Source organism: Gobius niger (genome assembly GCF_951799975.1).
Source record: "Gobius niger genome assembly, chromosome: 23".
NCBI classification, from domain to species: Eukaryota; Metazoa; Chordata; class Actinopteri; order Gobiiformes; family Gobiidae; genus Gobius; species Gobius niger.
In genome coordinates, this window is record NC_136874.1 from 14951218 (window position 1) to 14972322 (window position 21105).

Consider the following 21105-nt stretch of genomic DNA (forward strand, 5'->3'; position numbering starts at 1 on the left):
TGTGACCGCTAATCCACACTAATTTAACAGCAAAGAATGTTGACTCCGCCCCTTTGGGCCCACGGCCACCACCGGTTGGACCAACGTCCTGGGCGCTTCTAAAGCAGAGCCCAGCGATTTGAAATTCAGTCCAATCATAATGGAGCAGAAGTGACTGAGGCCAATGAAATCCGAGCAGACGATGTTGACGGCGGCCCTGCGGGGGCCTGGGCACTGTTGGTTGGTCCATCGCAGCAGCGGGGGCAGTCCCTTCAGAGTCAGGGTGCGCAGGTTCAGCAGCGGGTGAAGCAGGACGAAGGTGAGGTCCTCAGTCAGGTTTAGTCCACTCGCAAAGAACTTTTCTGGAACACAAGGAAAGACCAGTGTGTCAAAGCAAACACAATCCTCCATAAAGGGACCAGATGAACACGGCGGGTTACCTGGCCTCCCCTTACTCAGCTGACTGTCCAGATACTGGATGACCTTCTTAGGATCTGGGCTGTTGGCGTACCTGAGCACAGAACCCAAGACCTCAACTACGGACAATTCAAGCACTTTGGAGCTTTACGCAGACAGTGGAACTTGCAGTACCAGTATGGGATGGACGTCCAGAGCTGGGGGTGCTCCTTCACCACCCCCTCATCGTCGTAGGACACGATGAGCTGCTGGCCCTTTAGCCAGCATGAACTCAGAGTCGGACAGTCCTGCAACGCGACACAGGCAAGAGATGGAGAGGTGAAGAGAGGACCTCAGGAGGAGCTTAGGAACAGAATCTGGGAAGACTCAAAGATAACTCAAAGATGGGCAAGTGGGTCGAAACATGGCGCCAGGTCTGAGAGAACAACATTGTAACGTGGTTGATTTTGCTCTGATTAGAAGTTTGGCGATAATAACCGACATGCATATTAAGACCGTCTTTGCTGTCTTTGCACTTCCCTTCCGTCACCTGAGGGGGGCAGAGTTTGGCTCCGAACAGGCCGATGATGAACTGCACCAGGTCCCAGTGGTCCCGCTCTGTCAGGGACTCGAAGTGAGAGCAGCAGATGATGAGCACCTCCCTGGGGTGTTCCTCCAGCCACGCGCTCAGCTCCACCAGCGCCTCCTGCCACCACATCCCCCGCAGGTCAAACTAACATGAGTGGATGAATAGTGTTTGGAGGGGCAGCAGTGTGAACCATGTACCTTGACAGTAATGAGCGTGTACACTCCATGGGCGAAAAACAGCGTGGCGCCTCCTGCTGGTTTCTTCGCGATCCGCAGGTCCAGGAAGCGAACCCCCAGCTCACACTGGTCACTCAGGACTGAGCTCTGCGAACGATAGAAACACCCTCTTGTCAGTCTCCGGAGCCTCAGGGAGAGGGGTGTGGCCTACCTGTGTGGTGGACCAGCGCTGGATGCAGGGCCGCATGCAGCAGGGCAGAAGGCGGTCCAGGAGCCTGAGCGCGGGGGGCTCGGACCTCAGCATCGGGGACGACAAGTCCAGGCAGAAGGACATGCTGTCGTGACTCCCTGGACACAAACCATGGTTATTAAACAATACTCTTTTGTCAGTCATACACGTGGTGGATTCTATCTGATTATGCTTTAATATGACAATGGATAATACAATCATGAACTCATTCAATAGCCTCATTACAAACCAGAGTGTGTAAATAAAATACAATTCACAAGGGTTTTAAAGATCAGGTCAACAACAACAAACTTTTATGGTACTTCCTTCTTCATAAAGTTGATTAAAGTAACAGAGATTGTTTATATAACTGATGAAGTCCTTTTAGACACATTTCAGTAACTCTTTTCTCTCACTTTTAAATGGATTATGACGCGTCAAAAGTTCGGGACTTTCCAAATGACTTTACTGTGGGAGAAGAAGCGCTTGTCAGGGCATTGGCCCCGTGACAGAGTGGTCTTACCCGGGATGGACAGGTCCCACAGCGGCACCTGGAGCAGTGGCTCCGGCAGACGGGACATCCAGTCCTGGAGAGGGACCGGCTCCATGGTGCGACCCTCGCGCGCTCAGAAGCGCGTTCTCCTCTCTGTTGTGCGTTTATTTATATCTTCTTCCGTGTACACACAACTTCCGTGACTTTCACAATAAAACTGCATTTTTTTATTTATTTTTTACAGAAGACCGAAATCTGTGAGGTAGTTACAGGTCTGTGACAGCAGGGGGCAGCAGAGTACAGGATCTGGATCTGTTTGAACCAGTAGGATGCAGGTCTCGCAGATGTGAGAAGTTGGAGCTTCATAAGGAGCTTCATAAGGAGCAGGATGACCTCAGATCTGACCAATACAAACATCATTAATATTAATAAACGATAACAGCACAAACGACTGACATATGTGTTTATCTAAATGTGAACGTTGTGGTGGTGGTGGGGGGGGGGTCTCTTACTCATGATCCCTCAGACTCCCATTTCACCTGAGGGGTCATGATGATTGGGCTCATCAACTAAAACACCATTCTGGCTCAGTAGCAGCGGACATCCTGCTGACCAGAGGGTTTACAGTTCTATCTGACCAGTGTCATGTCCATGTGAAGACACACAGGCTCAGCTGTCGCTCACTCAGACCCAGTCAAAATAATACTATAGATAATAATAAAGAGCAATAAATATTCCCCTGATTGTGAGGTAACTGTCACTTTCACAATGTCAGTAGGCTTTTCTAAAGTAAATAAACAATAATAGTAATATTAAAAAGAATGATATGATGGCAGATGATCAGTTGCCAATTTTATAATAAAACAATGTAATCTGCACATTCTGTCAGAACAGACAAACCCTGGTAAGAAAATGCTAAAAAATAAAAAATAAAAAAAACTTTAGTAAATTGTCACAAGTTTATGATATAGATGAGGTTGGATTAAAACTCAACCAGAGGAAAACTCACCCAAATGGGATGCTTCCCTTGTTAAAATGAGTTTTGTTGAGTCCATGCGTGGCAGCTCGGATTAGTAAATGATAATATAGTAAAGACTGTGGTAGCTGGGAGATCACATCAGCCCAATGAGATTAGACTAATACGTTTACACTGTGTACCATCAACGATCTGATACAATAAGGAGAGGACACTTGATGAGCCTAATCCAGCTGCATCCAAAACATCATCAAGTCCAAAGGGCTATTGGATGTTTTCAAACACACCGGCGCCACCCACGGACCAGCACTGACATGACCTTCCCAATCAGAGACTACAGGACGAATGGAAGCAAAACAATTCATATGAGACTCAGCAGAGAGACCCCCCAGTGCACGCTCCTCCCGGGACACGTGTACCTGTCTGTCCCCAGCACAGATCAGGCCTGTTTATCCTGGAAGACCTGGTGTAATAAAGGTTCGTCAGAATAAGTGTGATGGGAGCCATTGCCTTGGAGCTGTGGTATAGGTGCAGTTTTCAGCTGGAGAAGGATGAAGAAGCAACTTATTGGATCAAGCCATTAACGCTGATGGGATAAAGTCATTATGGAGAATGGCTTCTTTCTGTGCCTTGTGAGTACGTGAACAGGCTGAGAGGTGATCCATTATTGGGGTGTGGCACAAGATTCTGGGCAGCCTATATGATCAGTTATATCTGCAAAACCATCGCAGCCCCCAACCTGGCAGCTCTTATTACACTTTCTTAGCTCGCACTCTGGGGCAGAGCTCAAAGGTCTGGATCTTTGGGACAATGAAGTCCCACTGGTCTCATGTGTCCTCTAAAGGTACCGTCAGATCCTGATGTTGAGACAGAGGTTGGTATCTATGATCTCCTCTGGGAATATCTCAGGTCTACTCGCTTGTCCTAGTCCTCTGCCGTGGAAAGAATTCCACTCAAATACCACCCGATGAACTGAGGCTGTTCATGCAAGGCCCGTGTGGGCATGGGTGGCACAGTGACTCAGCTCGTCCCCATCACTAAAACATGTACAATAGGCAAGGATGAATGAAGCGTGAGTGATGGTCCGTATGTGTGCAGCTGTGCTCGATCTGCCCCAAAGGGCAGCTGTGGCTACATACGTCTGTTTCATGTCAGAACAACGAGGCCAGAATCAACCCTGACTGTGGCATGGCCCTGATATCAGCTCACTAGAGTCGCCGTGGTAACGTGTCGAACCTCGTGTCCATGCGCTCAGATGACCTGCAGACATCAGATACACGTGAACTGACCCGGCCGTCCTCAGGAGAATGTCCAGGTCTAATTTCATTCAACTTAAAAACATGCAATGACACAGACAGGCCCCGACCCTTTCTCAGGACACCAGTGTTCCCACAAATGCTATAGGCCATATATACATTTGGACATTATGTGAAATAAGAGCATTAAAGCAACACTGCATGGAATAAATACATTTTAAAAACAAGCATTTATTTTATCACAGATATTTTCATCATTGAAAAATACCTCATAAATGTACAAACATTTATGAGGCTCACCCCTCCTAAGATGTGACTGTAAACTTTACCGGGAGTGGGTACGTCTCCAGCTCGTTTCCATGGAGATGTGATGAAAGGCAGTAGAATTGGAGATTTAAACAGGCTAGGTCCTCATCTAAATCCATTGTTTCACCCAATGCAGTCACAGCATTTTCTGTGTTGAGCTGGTCAGTAGGAGCATGTTTGTTTTGCCGGCAACAGTACAGTTCCAAATGTTCCGTAGTGTACCTTTAACATAGAGACTATAGACAATTACTAAACCCATGTGTGGTTGACTGAAGGTGTGTTTGATACAGTGCACAGACCTGGAGCAGGCGCTGCAGTTGGAATCCATCTCACTCTGGTGTAAACTGTATCTTCACCTGCCCTGCTGGTATGACTGTAGTGTGTGTGGTGGTGGTGGAGTTATTGGTGCAGATTGTTCAGTCTGCCCCCGGGCAGCTGTGGCTACAATAGTAACTTACCACCACTGAGTGTGAAGTGCATAAAAAATGACAACTTTGAGAAACCTGTCACACTTGTAAAGTGCAAAACATGAGTAAACCGTGATTAATGATTCCACCTAAAATGTCCTTTCTCGTCACCAAAGGATGATTGTGTCCACATGCTCCAACTGCAGAATACAGTATTCAGTAATCTGTGGCGTGTTGGTGTGATTATATAGCAGTCTGAATATATCCGCCCTCCTCCCCCAGGACCTGCTCTTATAAGGCTGAGGGCCAGAGCAGAGCAGCCAGGGGCCGACAGCAGCGGACTCACACTCACACTACAGGTACAGACACTTCTTTCTTTATCATCTTCTTCTCCTGATGTGGTCACTCTCATACTTGTTTTACTCACAGAACGTCAGGAATGTTTAGACTTAGAGTTTTGAACTCTGTGAATCTCGGTCATTTTTATTGTGTCGATTTTGCCTGTTAGTTTTGTTTTCAGATTATTTTTCGATGTCACTACAGTCGGTGAAAGTGAATATAGGCTGTGCACATCATGACCCTCTGTAGAAAGAGGCTAAATCCGTTTAGTTATGACATTTGTTCAGATTTGATTTGGCCTCTGATCCAACATATTCAGCAGATCATTTTGAATGAGACGATTAAGGACACAAGATCACAAAGGCTGCAGTTATTTAGACAAGGAGGAAAAATCCACTACAAACATCCCATCTCCTTGGGGTTCACTTAAAACCTCTAATGCACTTTCTTTGTATTGTGACTTTGTTCTTAAATGGTAAAGCTATGCTCAAGGCTGTAGGATATTATATATTCAAGACTTTAACCTAATTGTCCTGTGCCTGTGGTTTGGAATTTACACTGAGGTTAATTGAGCAGCTCCTGGAAAGACACTGCTCTTCTTGTAAACCAGATTTGAAGTCACCTGATGAACGTTAACAAAGTGAGGTATTTGCAGCTGTGTGCCCATCTGTGTACTGCTGCACGACCGTAATTGCTCATATGTGGCACTCAATTACAAGGAGAGATGAGGGAGGGGGGGGGGGGTTGGGTAGCAGGACAGTTAGCCAGGGTCAGGACGGTGAGACATGTGACTGTAGTGTGTCCAATGGGTTCATGTCAGGAGACGATCAACGAGTTCAGAGCAGATCCTGCATCCGTGAGAAAGAAACACCAAACTGTAGTGATTCCATCTCCGCAGCCGTTAAAGGGACTATACAGAGTCTAAAAATGTTAAAATAATGTATTTTCCTCCCCCTACATGTTCAGCCATGTCCTAATGTGTAGAATGAGCCCAGACCTGTTCACCACAACTGCCTCTAAAATCCTGCACTGTCGCTCAAAAAGTTTTACTTCGGGTCCAAAGTGCCGTCATGCACAAGCTTAATATACAAGCTGCAGTAACACGAATGACCTGAGATGGCAGTAGTGAGTATAAAATGGCAAACTTGCATCTAGCCCCTTTAAGAAGTGGGACTTATTTTGGTTTACATTATTGACATATCAGAACATGCAAACTTTACTGCATTGTCATTGTTTTCTGTTGATGGCCTTTTGAGCCTGTTTCTCTTCCCCCCCCCCGTGTCATCTCTGCAGGAGAGAGGATGGCAGAACGGTATGACTGCACAGAGTGTAAGGAGAGCCTGTTTGGGCTCAAGTACATCCTGAAGGAGGAGAAGGCTTACTGCATCAAGTGCTACGAGACGCTCTTCTCCTTCACCTGCGAGGTCTGCGACAAGCTGATCAGCTGCACCAGCAGGGTAAGGCCCCCACACCTGCACCATGTCCCCCCTGGTCTGTGGTCTAGGTCTGACAGGAACTCTGTTTCAGGATCTGTCCTATAAAGATCGGCACTGGCACAGCGAGTGCTTCCTCTGTGCCAAGTGCAGCCGTTCTCTGGTGGAGCGGCCCTTTGCCACCAAAGATGAGCTGCTCATGTGCACCGACTGCTACAGCAACGAGTACTCGGCCAAGTGCCACGCCTGCCTCAAGACCATCATGCCTGGTGAGCAAAGCAAACTGAGAAGTTTGAAGATAGTGACAGTAGATGCACTCTCTCTGTCACTCTGGTGAGCTGCCCCAGGGCAGATGACTGTTCCTTCTCTATGACAGGTGCCAAAAAGATGGAGCACAAAGGCAGCAGCTGGCATGAGAACTGCTTCAGCTGTAACCGCTGCCAGCAGCCCATTGGCACCAGGAGCTTTGTGCAGAAGGAGGGGCACAACTACTGCATGCCCTGCTACGAGAAGCAGTACGCCCAGCAATGTGCTCACTGCAAGAAGGTACAGCACTGTCCCAGGACAGCACAACAGAACAACACGGCATCTTCTATCACACAATGACACATAACATTTATCAAAGAAGGAAAGATCTGTGCCTTATGTCCTTATTAACGCTTGCTTAAACACAGAGGAGATGACTGATGCTGGTCTCTCTTCACAGCCCATCACCACAGGAGGGGTGAACTACCGGGACCAGCCTTGGCACAAGGAGTGCTTTGTGTGCATTGGATGTAAACAGCAGTTGGCAGGACAGCGCTTCACGTCCCGGGACGACTTCGCCTACTGCCTCAACTGTTTCTGTAACCTGTTTGCTAAGAAGTGTGCCTACTGCACCACCCCCATCAGCGGTGAGCTCTCCTGTCGGCACATCAGTGCAGCTGGTCTTGTGTCTTTAATTCCACTCATGAGTGCTGTCATGAGTGCTGTCAGTGCTCTCTGAGTCATGTGTCTCACTTGGCTCTGCTCTCTTCTTTGTCCCAGGTCTGGGTGGCAGTAAGTACATCTCCTTTGAGCAGCGCCAGTGGCACAACGACTGCTTCAACTGCAAAAAGTGCAGCGTGTCCCTGGTGGGGCGGGGCTTCCTCACCTGTAAAGAGGACATCGTTTGCCCTGACTGTGGGCGGGACATGTGAAGAGACACATGGGACCTATGCATGCACCACTAACATGTTCCACCATGTTTGACCATCTAAGCTTCAGTCTGTTTTGTTTTTGACATGCGACACTACTGTTCAGTCAAATCTGTATTTAAAATGAAATAAGATGAGATGAGATGTAAAAAGAAAGATATTATACTAACTCAAGCATGAAAAAAGTCTAACACCTGATCCTGTATGAAAAACATGTGCTGTATCTATATTCTCAACTACACAAAATAAACAGTATGTTTAATTTAAGCTTGTGCCGTTTTTGCAGCTCATTTAGAAAGTAATAAACAGTTATGACTGGAAGGAACGAGTGAGATAAAACAAAACAGTCCTAGTTATATTGTTTGACTGTTCACTAATTCAAGCTTCCTGGTCCATAGAATTAAAAGCGAAAAGATATGAATAGCTGCTCTTAAAAATGATAGATCTACCTAATACTATTCAGTGTTATCGTTTGTTTTATCTGAAATATTTCCAAGTAGGCCAACTCAGTGCACTCATACCTCCAGGGACCCAAGTACACCCGGTTAGGAAGCACTGTCCTATATCGTACATTTTAGGCGACTAACAGCCTACATACCTGGGTCTCTAAGTGACAATAATGTATCTATTTACTAATAATGATCATCAGTGCACACAGCAATCTATGGACTTCAAGCCAGACGCTAAACACCAACAAAGTTTAATAGTTAAAGCATATTACCTTTTGGGTCAGCACACTTCCACATAGAAAGCTTCAAGCATTTAAAGGTACACTATGGAATTTGGCAATCTGTTGATCCTGGAGCTACAGTGATGGAAAGTAAAGGCGCCATGCTAACCACCCATAGCACTGCCGGGTAACTGAAAGGTCGCATAGGCATTAAAGCGGCACTACCTGAATCAAACCGTGAAAGTCAGGGATGGTTAGCATACGTTGGGAAGGGCTGCAGTAAAGAAATAGTAGTACCTTTGTGACTTCAGTTTACATGAACAAAATCATCTAATGTGGCGGTGGGGGGGTGATAGGATAATCCTAATTTGCAAACAAAGCCCCTGTATTTCATGTTTTTCAAAAAGAACTTGTATATAAAAAGCGTTGAGCCATGTACTAACGAAATCTGGTCACAATATATGTAGATGTTTTTGTTAGCCTATTAGGCTATATGCACAGTTTCCCCACGTGACGTCTTCCTGGACAAACAGCCAGACGCTGTACTTCCTGTCAGCGATCGTTTACATTTACAATTAGCAGGTTCCCACACAAATATAGAGAAGCTCAGGATCTGGTTAAGAGTTACTGATGGAGTCACAGCAACGTGTTACAAACATCATGTTCACTGTGAATCTGCCACAAAGGAAACGCCTGCTGTCGTAAGGGGCGGAGCTTTTATCTTAGAGCTAAAGGCTAGTGTTGAAAAATGATAATATAACATGTAAACAAGTCAATATTATTTAAACTACTAACAGGACGATTCTTTTTTGCGCAGGCTCGTTCAAAACTTTGCGCTAGTTTTATTTTTTATTTTGTGTTAGCCGCGTTAGCTTCAAGACAAAAACATCCGCCGTTATGAACACGGAGGATTCACTACGTCTCATGTAATATTTTTTAACCTGCTCCAGTCACATCTGAACTTTTACTCGCTGTCCTTCACCAAATCTTAAGCTATTGCTTCATTTCTGTGGGACCTGCTCATTTTTAATGGGAAGAGATAACGGACAGGAAGGACAGCGTCTGGCTGACTGTCCAGGCGGAAGTCACGTGGGGTCACTGTGCCCATTTCCCTTCACCCTGGCAAGTTTTATGTATTTTGCACAGATTACCTCATGTTTTTTTATGGAATGTATATGCAACATTAAAATAAATAAATAAATAAAAAATAAAAATAAAATCCTAAACCTAACCCTCACCGGTTTTAGTCACGTGACTCATAAACCCAACAGGACAGATATTTCCCTTAATTCCTGTTGTTCGGTAGAGAGTATGTAGGAGAGGTACAATATCAGGTACAATCACTACTATAATGGGTACAACCCGTCCGAAGCCGCCATACTGCGGCGTACTGCAGCAGAGTGAAGCGCTGTGAGCGGAGACGATCTTGCTTACCGGAAGTGGGCAGCAGGTGCAGCCGGAAGTGTGTAGTCCTCGCCATAGTCCTCGCCCCTTGCGCTGAATGAGAACAAGCCGATCCACCTCCGAAGCCTCCAAATCTCTGCACGATCAGCCCCGTTCACGGCAGATAACCCCCCCCACGTGAGTATGCGAGCGTTTTGAAGGCACTTGCAGCGACAGGGCGCCCCGGAGCCGCGCGCCGTTTCCCGCTGCCTCAGTTCCGTATGAAGGATGCTGTGGAGCTAGCGAGGCGGCTAGCACAATTAGCACGGCTTTGTTAGTTAAATGGCTGCGGGAGCTGCGAGTCAAGGCAGCGGGCTTCTCATGGAAGAATCCGGCTTATATGTTCCGTGTATGTGAAGTGTTAGGAAATACAAACCGAGTATAAACTGCATATTTCCTGCAGCGTTGGGAAGGATGCTCCAAGCGGCAGCAGGTGGGATGTGACAGGAGGGAGGATGATGACTAGACATTAGGTCCAGCAGCAGATCCTCTGTGCCCGACATGGCTTTCATCTAACTACGTTCTGATGCTCACATTTGATCATCTGGAATATCCAAAGTCACCAGTTTAGACCGGTTCACCCGTGCAATGTCGCTGTATATGTGTGAGGAGGATCAAAACTATGCATTTTTGAAAACTTTATTAAATAAATCAGAAAAAAACATTGTTTAATTTGCTCTGATATTTAAAAAAGTAAAAAATGCGATGCTAGCATTTATTTGGGGAGTAAAAAAAACGTTTCAAAATTGGAAGAAAATTCCATTTGGTCGTTCCAATAAAAAAAATAAAAAAATCAATGCAACCCTTGTCATATGTTTCATGGAGATGCCATAGTGATGACCAGAACTCCACATTTACTCTAATGGAGAAATGGTATTCACGATTTGGAATGTGATGATGTCATAATGTCAGATGGAGGGCAGGGCCAATTCAACTCTATGGGAGAAATGCAGTTTTTGTAAGAAATCTCAAACGAAAATTGACAAATGTTTTTCCTCAACAGTATTTGATCGTGATTGGCTTCCAGAAAGGTCTGGAAGCCCTTTCTATTGGACAACATCGCGCTCATCTTTTCGAATATTGTCACCACTTTTTGACGTTTTTTCTGAGAAAATAATTGGACAATGACCTTTATAACAGTTTTTGTTTCATGTGGATTCCTCTAGTAATGACATGAACAAAAGACAAAGACATATATAAACTATTCCCCTTATTCCGCCCCGCCCACTTTTGCCACTTTTTTCTCCGCTCAAATCTGTGTGCAATTGGTTAAGTGTGACATCACTTCCAAACTATTGAGAGCTCCATAGATAAACACAGCAAAAAACACAACTTTATCTGATTCTTCTTCTGAAATAACAACAGACTAAAGGCCAAAACTGTTTTACACCTAATCATTTATCTCACCAGTTTCTCCAGGCAAAGTAAATATTTGAATAAGACTTCATTGTGTATGGAAATAAATATTGGTAACTAATGTCGGAAAAGACTTGAGAAGAAAATCAAGAGTAAGTGTAATATTCCTGTGTGCTCAGCCCGTAGTCGACTCTACAGCAGGTTAAAATCAGATCAATTTCATTCTAGTCAATGCGGCGAAAGCTCCGTTAGACCTGGAAGTGGAGCGACGACGTCATCACTTCAGAAACGTATTGGCAAAGCTGGGTCTCTTTACATGCGCTCAACAGTTAAAAAATGTTCTTGTTTGCTCCTCACAAACTCACTTGACGCCCAGCTAACGGGATAATGTGCAGCAAACTGGGCCCAATAAGCCTCAGCTTAGGAGCAGCTTCACAGAAATTAGATTTGTTAAGTACGGTTTATCAATAAAAGTAAAAGTATTCATTGGCGTGCTCTAAGACATTGAGGATCACAGTTCATTACAGCGGGACTTTACGTCACTTAAAGAACTTCTTGACGAAAAAGAAACATTAAAAAATTTAGATTAAAGCGAACAGGAAGAAAGTGACGACTACACGAGCGAAAAGATGATATCAGTTTTGTAGGTCTCTTTTAGATCTGGGTAAAGCAGGACTGGAGGTTAAGGCGGGTGGTGAGGAGTTAATGAAGTGGTAAATGAATTCAAAAGGTGATCTCTGTCTTCCTCTGCTCCTCAGAATCGTCTGAAGATGAGCACTGCTATCCCCAACCACAGGCGGGTCAAACCTGGAGGTGAGTACACTCATAACAAATACCAGTACTTACTTTACTTTATCTCCAGTAATATCACAGATGCAATGGTTTGCCACCCATGATTGTTTTATTGAAATCGGGTGGTTTGCTTTGTTTACTGATGCTCACACTGGTCTAATGGATCACCACACCTTCACAATGTGACCAGCTTTGTAAGCCATCCACAAAGTGTCGCATACTGATTGGTTTATTATTTTGAGAATGTAGATACTTAGTTACGCTGAATTATGTTTTATTAGCTTCTAAAACGGCTACAGTTTTTATCATCTTGTGACATCTATTACCACAATTGTGGAATCCAATAACCCTGACATCCCTCTGTGTGGGTTAGCAATAACATAATGCAACTCATCAAAGATCTCCATCTTGTCATGTGTTTTGAGTTTGTTGTAGTGTTGTTTTTAATGCCAGTTATTTTGAGACATGTTTCAGGTTTTTGATATACAGATGCACAATTCACACATACCTAGGAGCTTAAAGGGACTATATAGAGTTTAAAAATGTTAAAGGATCTGTATCATGCTATTTTAGCCGTCCCAAAGTAAAGTATAGGCATTCATATGATATATTGTACCTCTACCACTATTTTTTGTGAGAAATATATGTATTTTTGGGGGGTATTTTGCAAACCCGGAAGACAAGATGCTTTGATTCAGTTAAAGGGGGGGGTATATGCAAAATCGACTTTTTCAAGCTTTACATCATGTTATTAAGTCATTCCCTCATTAAAACCATGCCTGAAGTGTTGCCTTGGCACATTCACGTATTTTCGAGTAATCTGTAAGAACTCTGATGGCGGCCATTTTAGGGATAAAACGCCTGATTCCTTCAGGAAACGCCCTCGACCTCCAGGATACGCCTCCGACCTTTCGTCACCAGCCGAGTAACCAACCACTGCTCCTCAGCAGAACCCCCTCCCCGCAGTGTCTAGCCCTAAGATGTAAACAGAGTCATCATGGAGGATTAGCTTCATGTGTCGTGAACCGGAGCCACAGCAGGCTTTTACAAAGACACACATCAGTGTCTGGTTCTGCGCTGGGCCTTGATGATGCACAGAGCCTCCGGAGAAAGCTAATGCTAAGCTAAACCTCGAGTCATCACGTGAAAACGAGAAATATGCACAAATAAAGTCAATAAAACCACCACACACATAAAGAACCGTTTAACAATGATCACACACGGAGCCTGGCTTGTTGATTTGGAAGTTTATTGCTCACATTTCATCTACAATGGGTCATAGCCGAGTGGTTTTCTCCCGGAGCTAACAAGCTAGCCGCGACAAGCTAATGGGAAAATTCACTGAACACAAGCAGCATATTATGCATTGAAAACGTCACTAAAACAGGCGACTGCTTGAAGCAGCCTTTATGATGATCACACACGGAGCCTGGCTTGTTGATTTCGTAGTTTATTGCTCACATTTCATCTACAGTGAGTCGTAGCCGAGTGGTTTTCTCCCGGAGCTAACAAGCTAGCCGCGATAAGCTAACGGGAAAATTCACTGAATACAAGCAGCATATTATGCATTGAAAACGTCACTAAAACAGGCAACTGCTTGAAGCAGCCTTTGTGACGATCACACACGGAGCCTGGCTTGTTGATTTCGTAGTTTATTGCTCACATTTCATCTACAGTGAGTCGTAGCCGAGTGGTTTTCTCCCGGAGCTAAGGCACTATTAGCCGCGACAAGCTAACAACCTTCACCTTCACAACATTCATTGAAAACAGGCAGCATATTATGCACAAATAACATCAATAAAGCAGGCAACTACTCGAAGCAGCCTTTACGATGATCACACAATGAGTCTGGCTTTACACATTTGTGGTTTATTGCAGACTTTTCATCAACAATGAGCTGTAGTCGATTATAACAAGCTAACGGGTAACCTCGAAAAACCACTGTCCACCTGCACTGTTAATGTCCGTCTTTTGAATCGTATGGGCTCCTGCAGATCCTGGTGTCGTCCATGGGGGTATAGTTAGAGATCCATAGGGCATGGCAGATGCAAAGAGAGAGCCTCCAAACAGCAGTTATTTTTCAGGCAAGAGCCCCGTCCAAGCGTCCAGTGTGGAAGGTTCGTCTCCAAATAATATCCTGTGTGGCCATTGTTCACAAAGTGATAAACAGTAGCTCCTTTCCAACAATAAAAATTAAAATGCACCGATCCTAGTTTCAATACTGTGGAGACAACGAACGCAGTGTTGTTGTGATGCCACAGACAGCATGTGGAGGGGGCGTGTCGGAAAGGGTCAGGAGCCTATTTCAAGTCATTTGCTACGGCCATTTTGAGAGAGCAATTTTATACAAGGCAGTTATTCTAATTTACTGCATTGACAGACGTTGACAGAAGGTTTCGTCATCATTGTAGTGTGCTATAGACTGGTGCTATGTGACTGAAAAAAGCAGAATACCCCCTGTTTAACTCCGCCCCCTCTCTCCGAGCGGATCTGCCCATGCATTATTAGCAGTAAAATGAATATCAATACCACAGCAATAAGTAAAGTTACTTCACAATACAGTTATAAGGAGTTGACATCTGCAACACAGCTTCAGAAATGGCTAACACACATGCTAACACACACGCTAACACACACGCTAACACACACGCTAACACACACGCTAACACACACGCGCTAACACACACGCGCTAACACACACGCGCTAACACACACGCGCTAACACACACACGCGCTAACACACACACGCGCTAACACACACACGCGCTAACACACACACGCGCTAACACACACACGCGCTAACACACACACGCGCTAACACACACACGCGCTAACACACACACGCGCTAACACACACACACGCTAACACACACACACGCTAACACACACACACGCTAACACGTGTTTTGGCTCTGTCCTGGCCTCTCCATCACATTGGGGACTCGCGTGTGTTATAAAAGTAAATCCACTTTGATTCTGGGGAAGGTTCACCAAACATCATCAGAGACAGTCACAGAAAAACAATATTTTGGCTGATAGTCGCTGAATCCCGGAAAGAAATTCCGAGTGTCCGCGACATTATCGTTAGGTAAGAAAAAAGAACAGGCGTGTCCAGAATAGTTTAGCAGGATTCAGGAGGATTGCTGAGAACTGCGAGAATGAAGCCAAAAAACACTCTGGGGGTATTTTTGATAAGGAAATAGCATAACAACATGGCTAAAAGCTCCAAAAAGTCGATTTTGCATGATATAGGACCTTTAAAATTAAGTATTTCCCCCCCCCTACATGTTCCAGCCATGTCCTAATGTGTAGAATGAGCTCAGACCTGTTCACCACAACTGCCTCTAAAATCCTGCACTGTCACTCAAAAACGTGTCACTTCGGGTCTGAAGTGCCGTCATGCACGAGCTTAATATAGAAGCTGCAGTTACACATATGACCTGAGGTGGCAGTAGTGAGTATAAAATGGCGAACTTGCATCTAGCCCCTTTAAGGACCTAAATTGCAGCTACTCACACATTTCAGAACATGTTTAACATATTTGAATTGGGGATGGGGTTGTTCACTTACACTATTTGATCTAAATGATTTGATGTTGTGATTTATCTTGTAGATGTAACCGATGATGTGTGTGTTGTAGCCATAAAGCCCGGGACACTGCCCACCGGAGTGACCGGCCCCTCCTCCCAGATCCCCGGCCTGTCCCAGAGCCCCGACACCTCCCCCGTGGAGCGCACCAGCGGGCGGCGTGTGGGCATCTTCGAGAGCGACTCGGACTATGTCAAACTGGCCAAGCAGGGCGGGCACAAAGGTGTGGTGGGCTCCAGTTATTCTGAACTGGCCATAGACCCTTTTTGGTTGTAGAGTCTTATGTGCAGTCTTCAATATAGCTATTCCTACGGCTCCTTTTCGATCATAAATACATTATAATACGAGAAGTAATAACACAGACCTCGTTAGGCGGCGCTGATTAGCTCCATTAACTTTACATTGCATTATTTATACACTACATCCTCTGCTGGAGCCACTGCTGTCATGGGGGTGACTGACGTGGCAGTGCTGGGCTAAAAGTCTCTCGCCGCAGGACATAAAACTGCTGTGAAAGCACGGGCCGTCAATCTTCAGCACAACATCCCCAGTCAAAATGGCCGCCGGTCGTAACAGTGCCTCGTGGTCTTCTTGTCCTCAGGTCTGCTGAGCATGGATGATGTGGAAGACAAACCGGCGAAGGCCTACTCTCCACCCAACTTTTTCGGAGGCGATGAATCCAAAAGGTAAACCGGAGGCTGATGGACGCCACACTGAGGCCCCCGGTGCATGTCAAGAGTGTTCTTCCTTTCATACTGAGCCGGTTCTTTGGGCATTTGTGGGAACGCTACTCTCCGGTCCGGTCTGTCTTCTGTACAAGTTTTAAAGGCCTTAAGAAATATCAGAAGCATTGGTATTGAATGGAAGCCTTTGTTATGTTTGTTATCAGCTTGCCAGGATAGCCCGTCTGAGAAATCTCTTTTATTGTACAATGACAGAATTGTGCACAGGGCCCTGAAGTTGCTAGACGCAGCTCTGCTTTCATGTCGGCACTCGTCATGACCACGGAGTACTCCCCCAGCACGAGCGCGGGCCCCCGGTTGAACTGTATGATCTTGTGCTTGCAGCGGAAGCAAAGGCAGCTCCCCTGACGGCCAGCCGAGGGGCCGGCAGACCCTCTCGGCTCCTTTCGGCACCGATACTGAGGTGACCTGGGAAAAGGAGACCGATAGTTTTACTCATGATACCGAGAAGGTGAATGGGCCCAACGCCATTTTGAACTCCATCACCTCTTCATTTCAGTCATTCGGCCATCCTTTTCATTTGGCTTTTATTCACAACTTGTTTTTTTTTTTTAGTTGTGATAGGAGTTTTGCATCTTCACCATTTCAGCCCAGACTAAACCATGCACGTTCATATCTTCTTTTTTTTTTAACGGCATGATTTGAGTTCTGCCCATCCGCCTGTGCTCTTCTCACACTCCGAACTGCTCCCGCCCCCTCTCTAAAGTCTGCCCCCTCCCCCCCCTCTCTCTCTCAGGTGTCTCCTGATGGGGCGGCCCACCAAATGGATGCCATGTCCTTAACTAACAAGTACAAGAGAACGTGAGTGATGCCTCTTCAATGTTCAAATCGAATGGGGATTTTGACTAAATTAGGCAAACTTAACCCTATGCCAGTTGCTAACCCTGATCTTAAATGGTTTGACAGTTAAACAATGTTTAAGATCATAATCAGCACACTTTTAAATACTGAATTATTATAAATACTCATTTAATTTACAGTTGGGGCTCCCGAGTTGTTGGTCTGGTGTTTTTGGGGGTCGCGGTTCGACATGTTTGGGAACCCCAGTTCTAAGTCAGACCCAGGGGCCAAACCCAGCCCTCCAGGATAGAACCTCTGGCCCCGAAGATGATTTTGAGAAATGATTTTAAACTCTATGTAGCACAGGCAACATATAATCTTGTATAATATGATTTTTATAATAAAACTTTGGAAAATACTGTTATAATATTTTGTTTCCTGGCAAAACATTTAATTAGATCATATGTGATGTATTGTACATAAGTGATATTTGTAGAAGAGGGTCCTTTACGTTGGGTTATTAGTATATAGTATAGTATATAGTATAGTGAGGTTTGGCCCTTGGGGTTTTGGGGTCCGTCCACGACACAAAGTTTTTATCTTTTTATTGATGTATTAAAGTGTTTATATAAAATAAAAGAAGAAACACAGTTTGTAGATGCACAGCTCCGGCCCTAACGTCCTCTATGTCTCCTGACCAGGTCATATGAGAAGAAGGCTCCTCCGGTCAGCATGTCCAAACTGCTGAGTCATGGTTACGTGGAGCCGAAGAAGTCTCCGGACGACGACACTTCAAGTACTAGAGTTATAATATTCACACACTCCGGTTCTATGAATGAAATCTGTTCTCCGGGAGTCTAGCTTTCCTTTGAGCAGAATTGGCCCCTTTGAAAGTTTGCGATGTCGGATCAGGTGACCTGTGAGTCCGTCACTCCGCTGTTTTCGTCCTGTGATGAGAACCTGATGTCTGAGCCACAAATCCGATTGGGTCCATGTGAATAATGTCAGACTCCATGTCCCCAACCCCTAATGCCACTTGATAGTCATTAGCTGGCCTAAGACGAGCGTTTACATAACGCTTAGTGCTGTCTATATTTCATTTAGGCTTAACTGTGTGCCTCTTTCTCTCATGAGGGCTAAGAGGGGCATGCTTAAACTGACATGTTAGAGTCTAAAGGTCAGGAGGATCTGCAGACTGAATGTGTCTCTGCACACGTGGAGACTGCCTGAGCCCGGGCTGGGAGGGACTCGGTCTAGGGTTGAGGGAAATTCCATCTATTTATTGCACACTGGTTTTTAGCCTGAGATTGGATGAACATACAAAGAAATACATCGAATAAAACAAATAAAAAACCTTTACAGAATGTGAAAGGTTTTTGGAATTGTGAATAAATCAGCGTAATGATGATGTTATCACTATAATCAGTATTTGATTTAAAGTTAAGTGTGCCCTCTTTAAACATTTGACCTTCCAAGTACCACCATACCTGGCTTCATGACCAAATCAGGATTAAAAGGGGCAAAAAAGTGTTTTATGTGAAAAAAAAGCAGATATTTGTGTGTATTTGACCTTGTAGTGACCCACTGGCCGTATGAGTGGTCAGCGAGGCTCTCGGACACTCCAGGATCAATTGTTTGGTAGGTTTTCACTGCTGAAAGACCCTCTCACCAGAAATCCTACTAAACAATTGATCCTGGAGCGTCCAAGAGACCACTGTGATGAAAAGTAATGGTGCCACGCTGACCACTTATACGGCCGCTGGCTCACTACAAGGTCAGATACACAAGTTGCATATTGTACTTTTTTTAAGTAGAAGTACGTTCTAAACTGGGTGTACACCATGTAGTGGTGTCTGAATGTCCAGAGACCAAAAAGTAATGCACTGAACATTCTGAAAAGTGGTGAGCATCGATGTTCACTAGATGGGTCGATGCACCTGGAGACCACAAGAGTGCGAGAGTCTGAGGAGCACAGACAGGGCTTTGAACTAACGCTACACAAATGAACGAAAACCGCTTTGATCATTGTATATTTTTTTCATGAATAGACCACTTCAGCTTGAGATGTTAAAGGATCGATAGCTTCTTCTCTCAGGCAAAGTGCCAACAATCCAAGCTGCTTTCTTCATTCATACAAAATCCGTGTTAAACAAAAGTGATGTGATTCATATTTATCCATCCATTTGGTCGGTCTTGATTGCAAAAGTTTATTATAACAGAACTTATAGTAGCAGTAGCAGCAGTAGTAGTAATATGCGGCTCACTGGTTCCTCCATGTCCCTATATGGTCAATGAGGAGTTGGGGGCTCGGGTGGACATTCGGACACGGCCCATGTTTTAACTAGGAAAACGCCTAACTTAAAGGGAGGTATTATGCAAAATCGCCTTTTTCAAGCTTTACCTCATGTTAAATGTCATTCCCTCATTAAAAACATGCCTGAAGTGTTGCCTTGGCACATTCACGTACTTCTGAGTAATCTGTAAAAACTCTGACGGCGGCCATTTTAGGGATAGGTTTGCCTGAGTCCTCCTAGGAACGCCCCCACCTCCTGGAGACGCCTCCGAGCTTTCGTCACCAGCCGAGTAACCAACCACTGCTCCTCAGCAGAACCCCCTCCCCACTGATGCCACAGACAGCGTGTGGAGGGGGCGTGTCGGAAAGGCTCAGAGGTTCTTAAAGAGACAGAGGCCTATTTCAAGACATTCACTACAGCCATTTTGAGAGAGACATTTTATACAAGGCAGTTATTCTAATTTACTGCATTTACAGACCAACAGGTTTGGTCATCATTGTAGTGTGATATAGACTGGTGCTATGGGACTGAAAAAAGCAGAATACCCTCTCTTTAAAGGGGGGGTACTGATGTGATCTATAAGCTCCAGTACCTAAACCTACCCGTGTGTTTCAGGCGTGACGTCGGAGCAGACCAGCACCCTGGCCACAGACGACGTGGACTTGAACGACCTGGAGTAAAAACCCCCACGTGGCTTCAACCGCTTCCCCCCCCCGTCCCCGCATTCACTGTCCATCTGCTGACTGTTAGCTTTCGACTCATGTTTGTCGCCATGGTACATCCCCCCCCCCTGCCCCTTATTTATTTGCAACACGTACAAAAAAACAAACATTTAACAATTTTCTTCAATGTTGTGATCTCGGTAAGTGTTTTGGCACACTCGATTTGAACGACCAGAGCACGGCGGCCCCCTCCCCCGCGGGGCCCTGCTTGTATGAAGATCGGAGATGTGAGCTGTGTTGGTGCTTTTAATGTGAAATAATATTATCACTCTTTAGTTTCGCTGGACGTTTAACGGCGCATGGTGCAAAAGTTCATCATGTTTCGAGTGAATTTGTAAGTTTAAAGATTAGGGCTACACATGATTGAGCGCAGCCTGCAGTTTAGGCCGTACAGTATTTTTTAGCTACAACAACTAATCGCCCTGTCGCCATGGGGTCATGTGTTTAAAGCTAAGTAGTTTAGGTCTCCACAAACATGTTCTGAAACGCATGCGGTTCCTCTACTTGTTTTGCCGGTCACATTTCAGTCTTCTCTCAAATGTGAAAGTTCCTACATGCGCGTGTTTAAAGTTAATGTAATGAGCTCAAATCACAAATCCAATAGGCTCTGTGCCCTGAATGTGTTTGGCTAACTTCCTGTTTGACAGTGTATGGCAAAGACAACTTCCTGTCAACATTTTTTTACGCACATTGAATAAGATTAGGGATCAGAAGAAGACTTAAACCCCTTAAACCGCACCTGAAACGAGCACATTTTCTCCAGCTTTACCCCAATCCAAAAGCTTCTGGAAAAAAGGTGGGAAAATAGCAACAAAACTGAGACGAAAATGTGAAAAAAGTGAGGAAAAACTGACAAAAAATGGACAAAAGTGAGAAAAAAATCACGAAAAAATGGACGAAAAAGTGACAAGAAATGGACAAAAAAGTGATAAGAATTTGACAAAAAAATGCGAATAATTTGAC

General features: G+C 45.0%; 3 protein-coding genes across 4 annotated transcripts; 2 read left to right on the top strand and 1 right to left on the bottom strand.

The window, feature by feature from the left end:
• Nucleotides 1-18: 18 nt before the first annotated feature.
• LOC306981931 (PI-PLC X domain-containing protein 1-like) lies at nucleotides 19-2085 on the bottom strand (the record flags this gene model as incomplete). Its single annotated transcript, XM_079581670.1, has 7 exons — nucleotides 1893-2085; nucleotides 1352-1488; nucleotides 1162-1287; nucleotides 926-1081; nucleotides 571-683; nucleotides 420-490; nucleotides 19-341 (listed from the first exon to the last, which is right to left on the bottom strand). Exons 1-7 carry the CDS (start codon nucleotides 1975-1977, stop codon nucleotides 19-21), a joined length of 1011 nt encoding a protein of 336 aa, XP_079437796.1. The 5' UTR covers nucleotides 1978-2085.
• LOC306982099 (four and a half LIM domains protein 2-like) lies at nucleotides 1382-7825 on the top strand. The gene is made up of 6 exons (XM_079581894.1): nucleotides 1382-1504; nucleotides 6447-6603; nucleotides 6674-6848; nucleotides 6956-7125; nucleotides 7286-7472; nucleotides 7606-7825. The coding sequence occupies exons 2-6, from the start codon at nucleotides 6448-6450 to the stop codon at nucleotides 7755-7757; spliced, it is 840 nt and encodes a 279-aa protein (XP_079438020.1). The 5' UTR covers nucleotides 1382-1504; nucleotide 6447; the 3' UTR covers nucleotides 7758-7825.
• Nucleotides 7826-9850: 2025 nt separating this feature from the next.
• Nucleotides 9851-20193, top strand: LOC306982141 (uncharacterized protein). Of its 2 annotated transcripts, none has more exons than XM_079581947.1 (8): nucleotides 9851-10005; nucleotides 11982-12036; nucleotides 15629-15826; nucleotides 16205-16289; nucleotides 16671-16797; nucleotides 17083-17147; nucleotides 17828-17922; nucleotides 20036-20193. In XM_079581947.1, the coding sequence occupies exons 2-8, from the start codon at nucleotides 11994-11996 to the stop codon at nucleotides 20098-20100; spliced, it is 678 nt and encodes a 225-aa protein (XP_079438073.1). In that variant the 5' UTR covers nucleotides 9851-10005; nucleotides 11982-11993; the 3' UTR covers nucleotides 20101-20193. The 2 variants fall into 2 exon arrangements, with proteins under 2 accessions (XP_079438073.1, XP_079438074.1); XM_079581948.1 differs by having other exon boundaries at nucleotides 9852-10005; nucleotides 15656-15826.
• The last annotated feature ends 912 nt before the right edge of the window (nucleotides 20194-21105 follow it).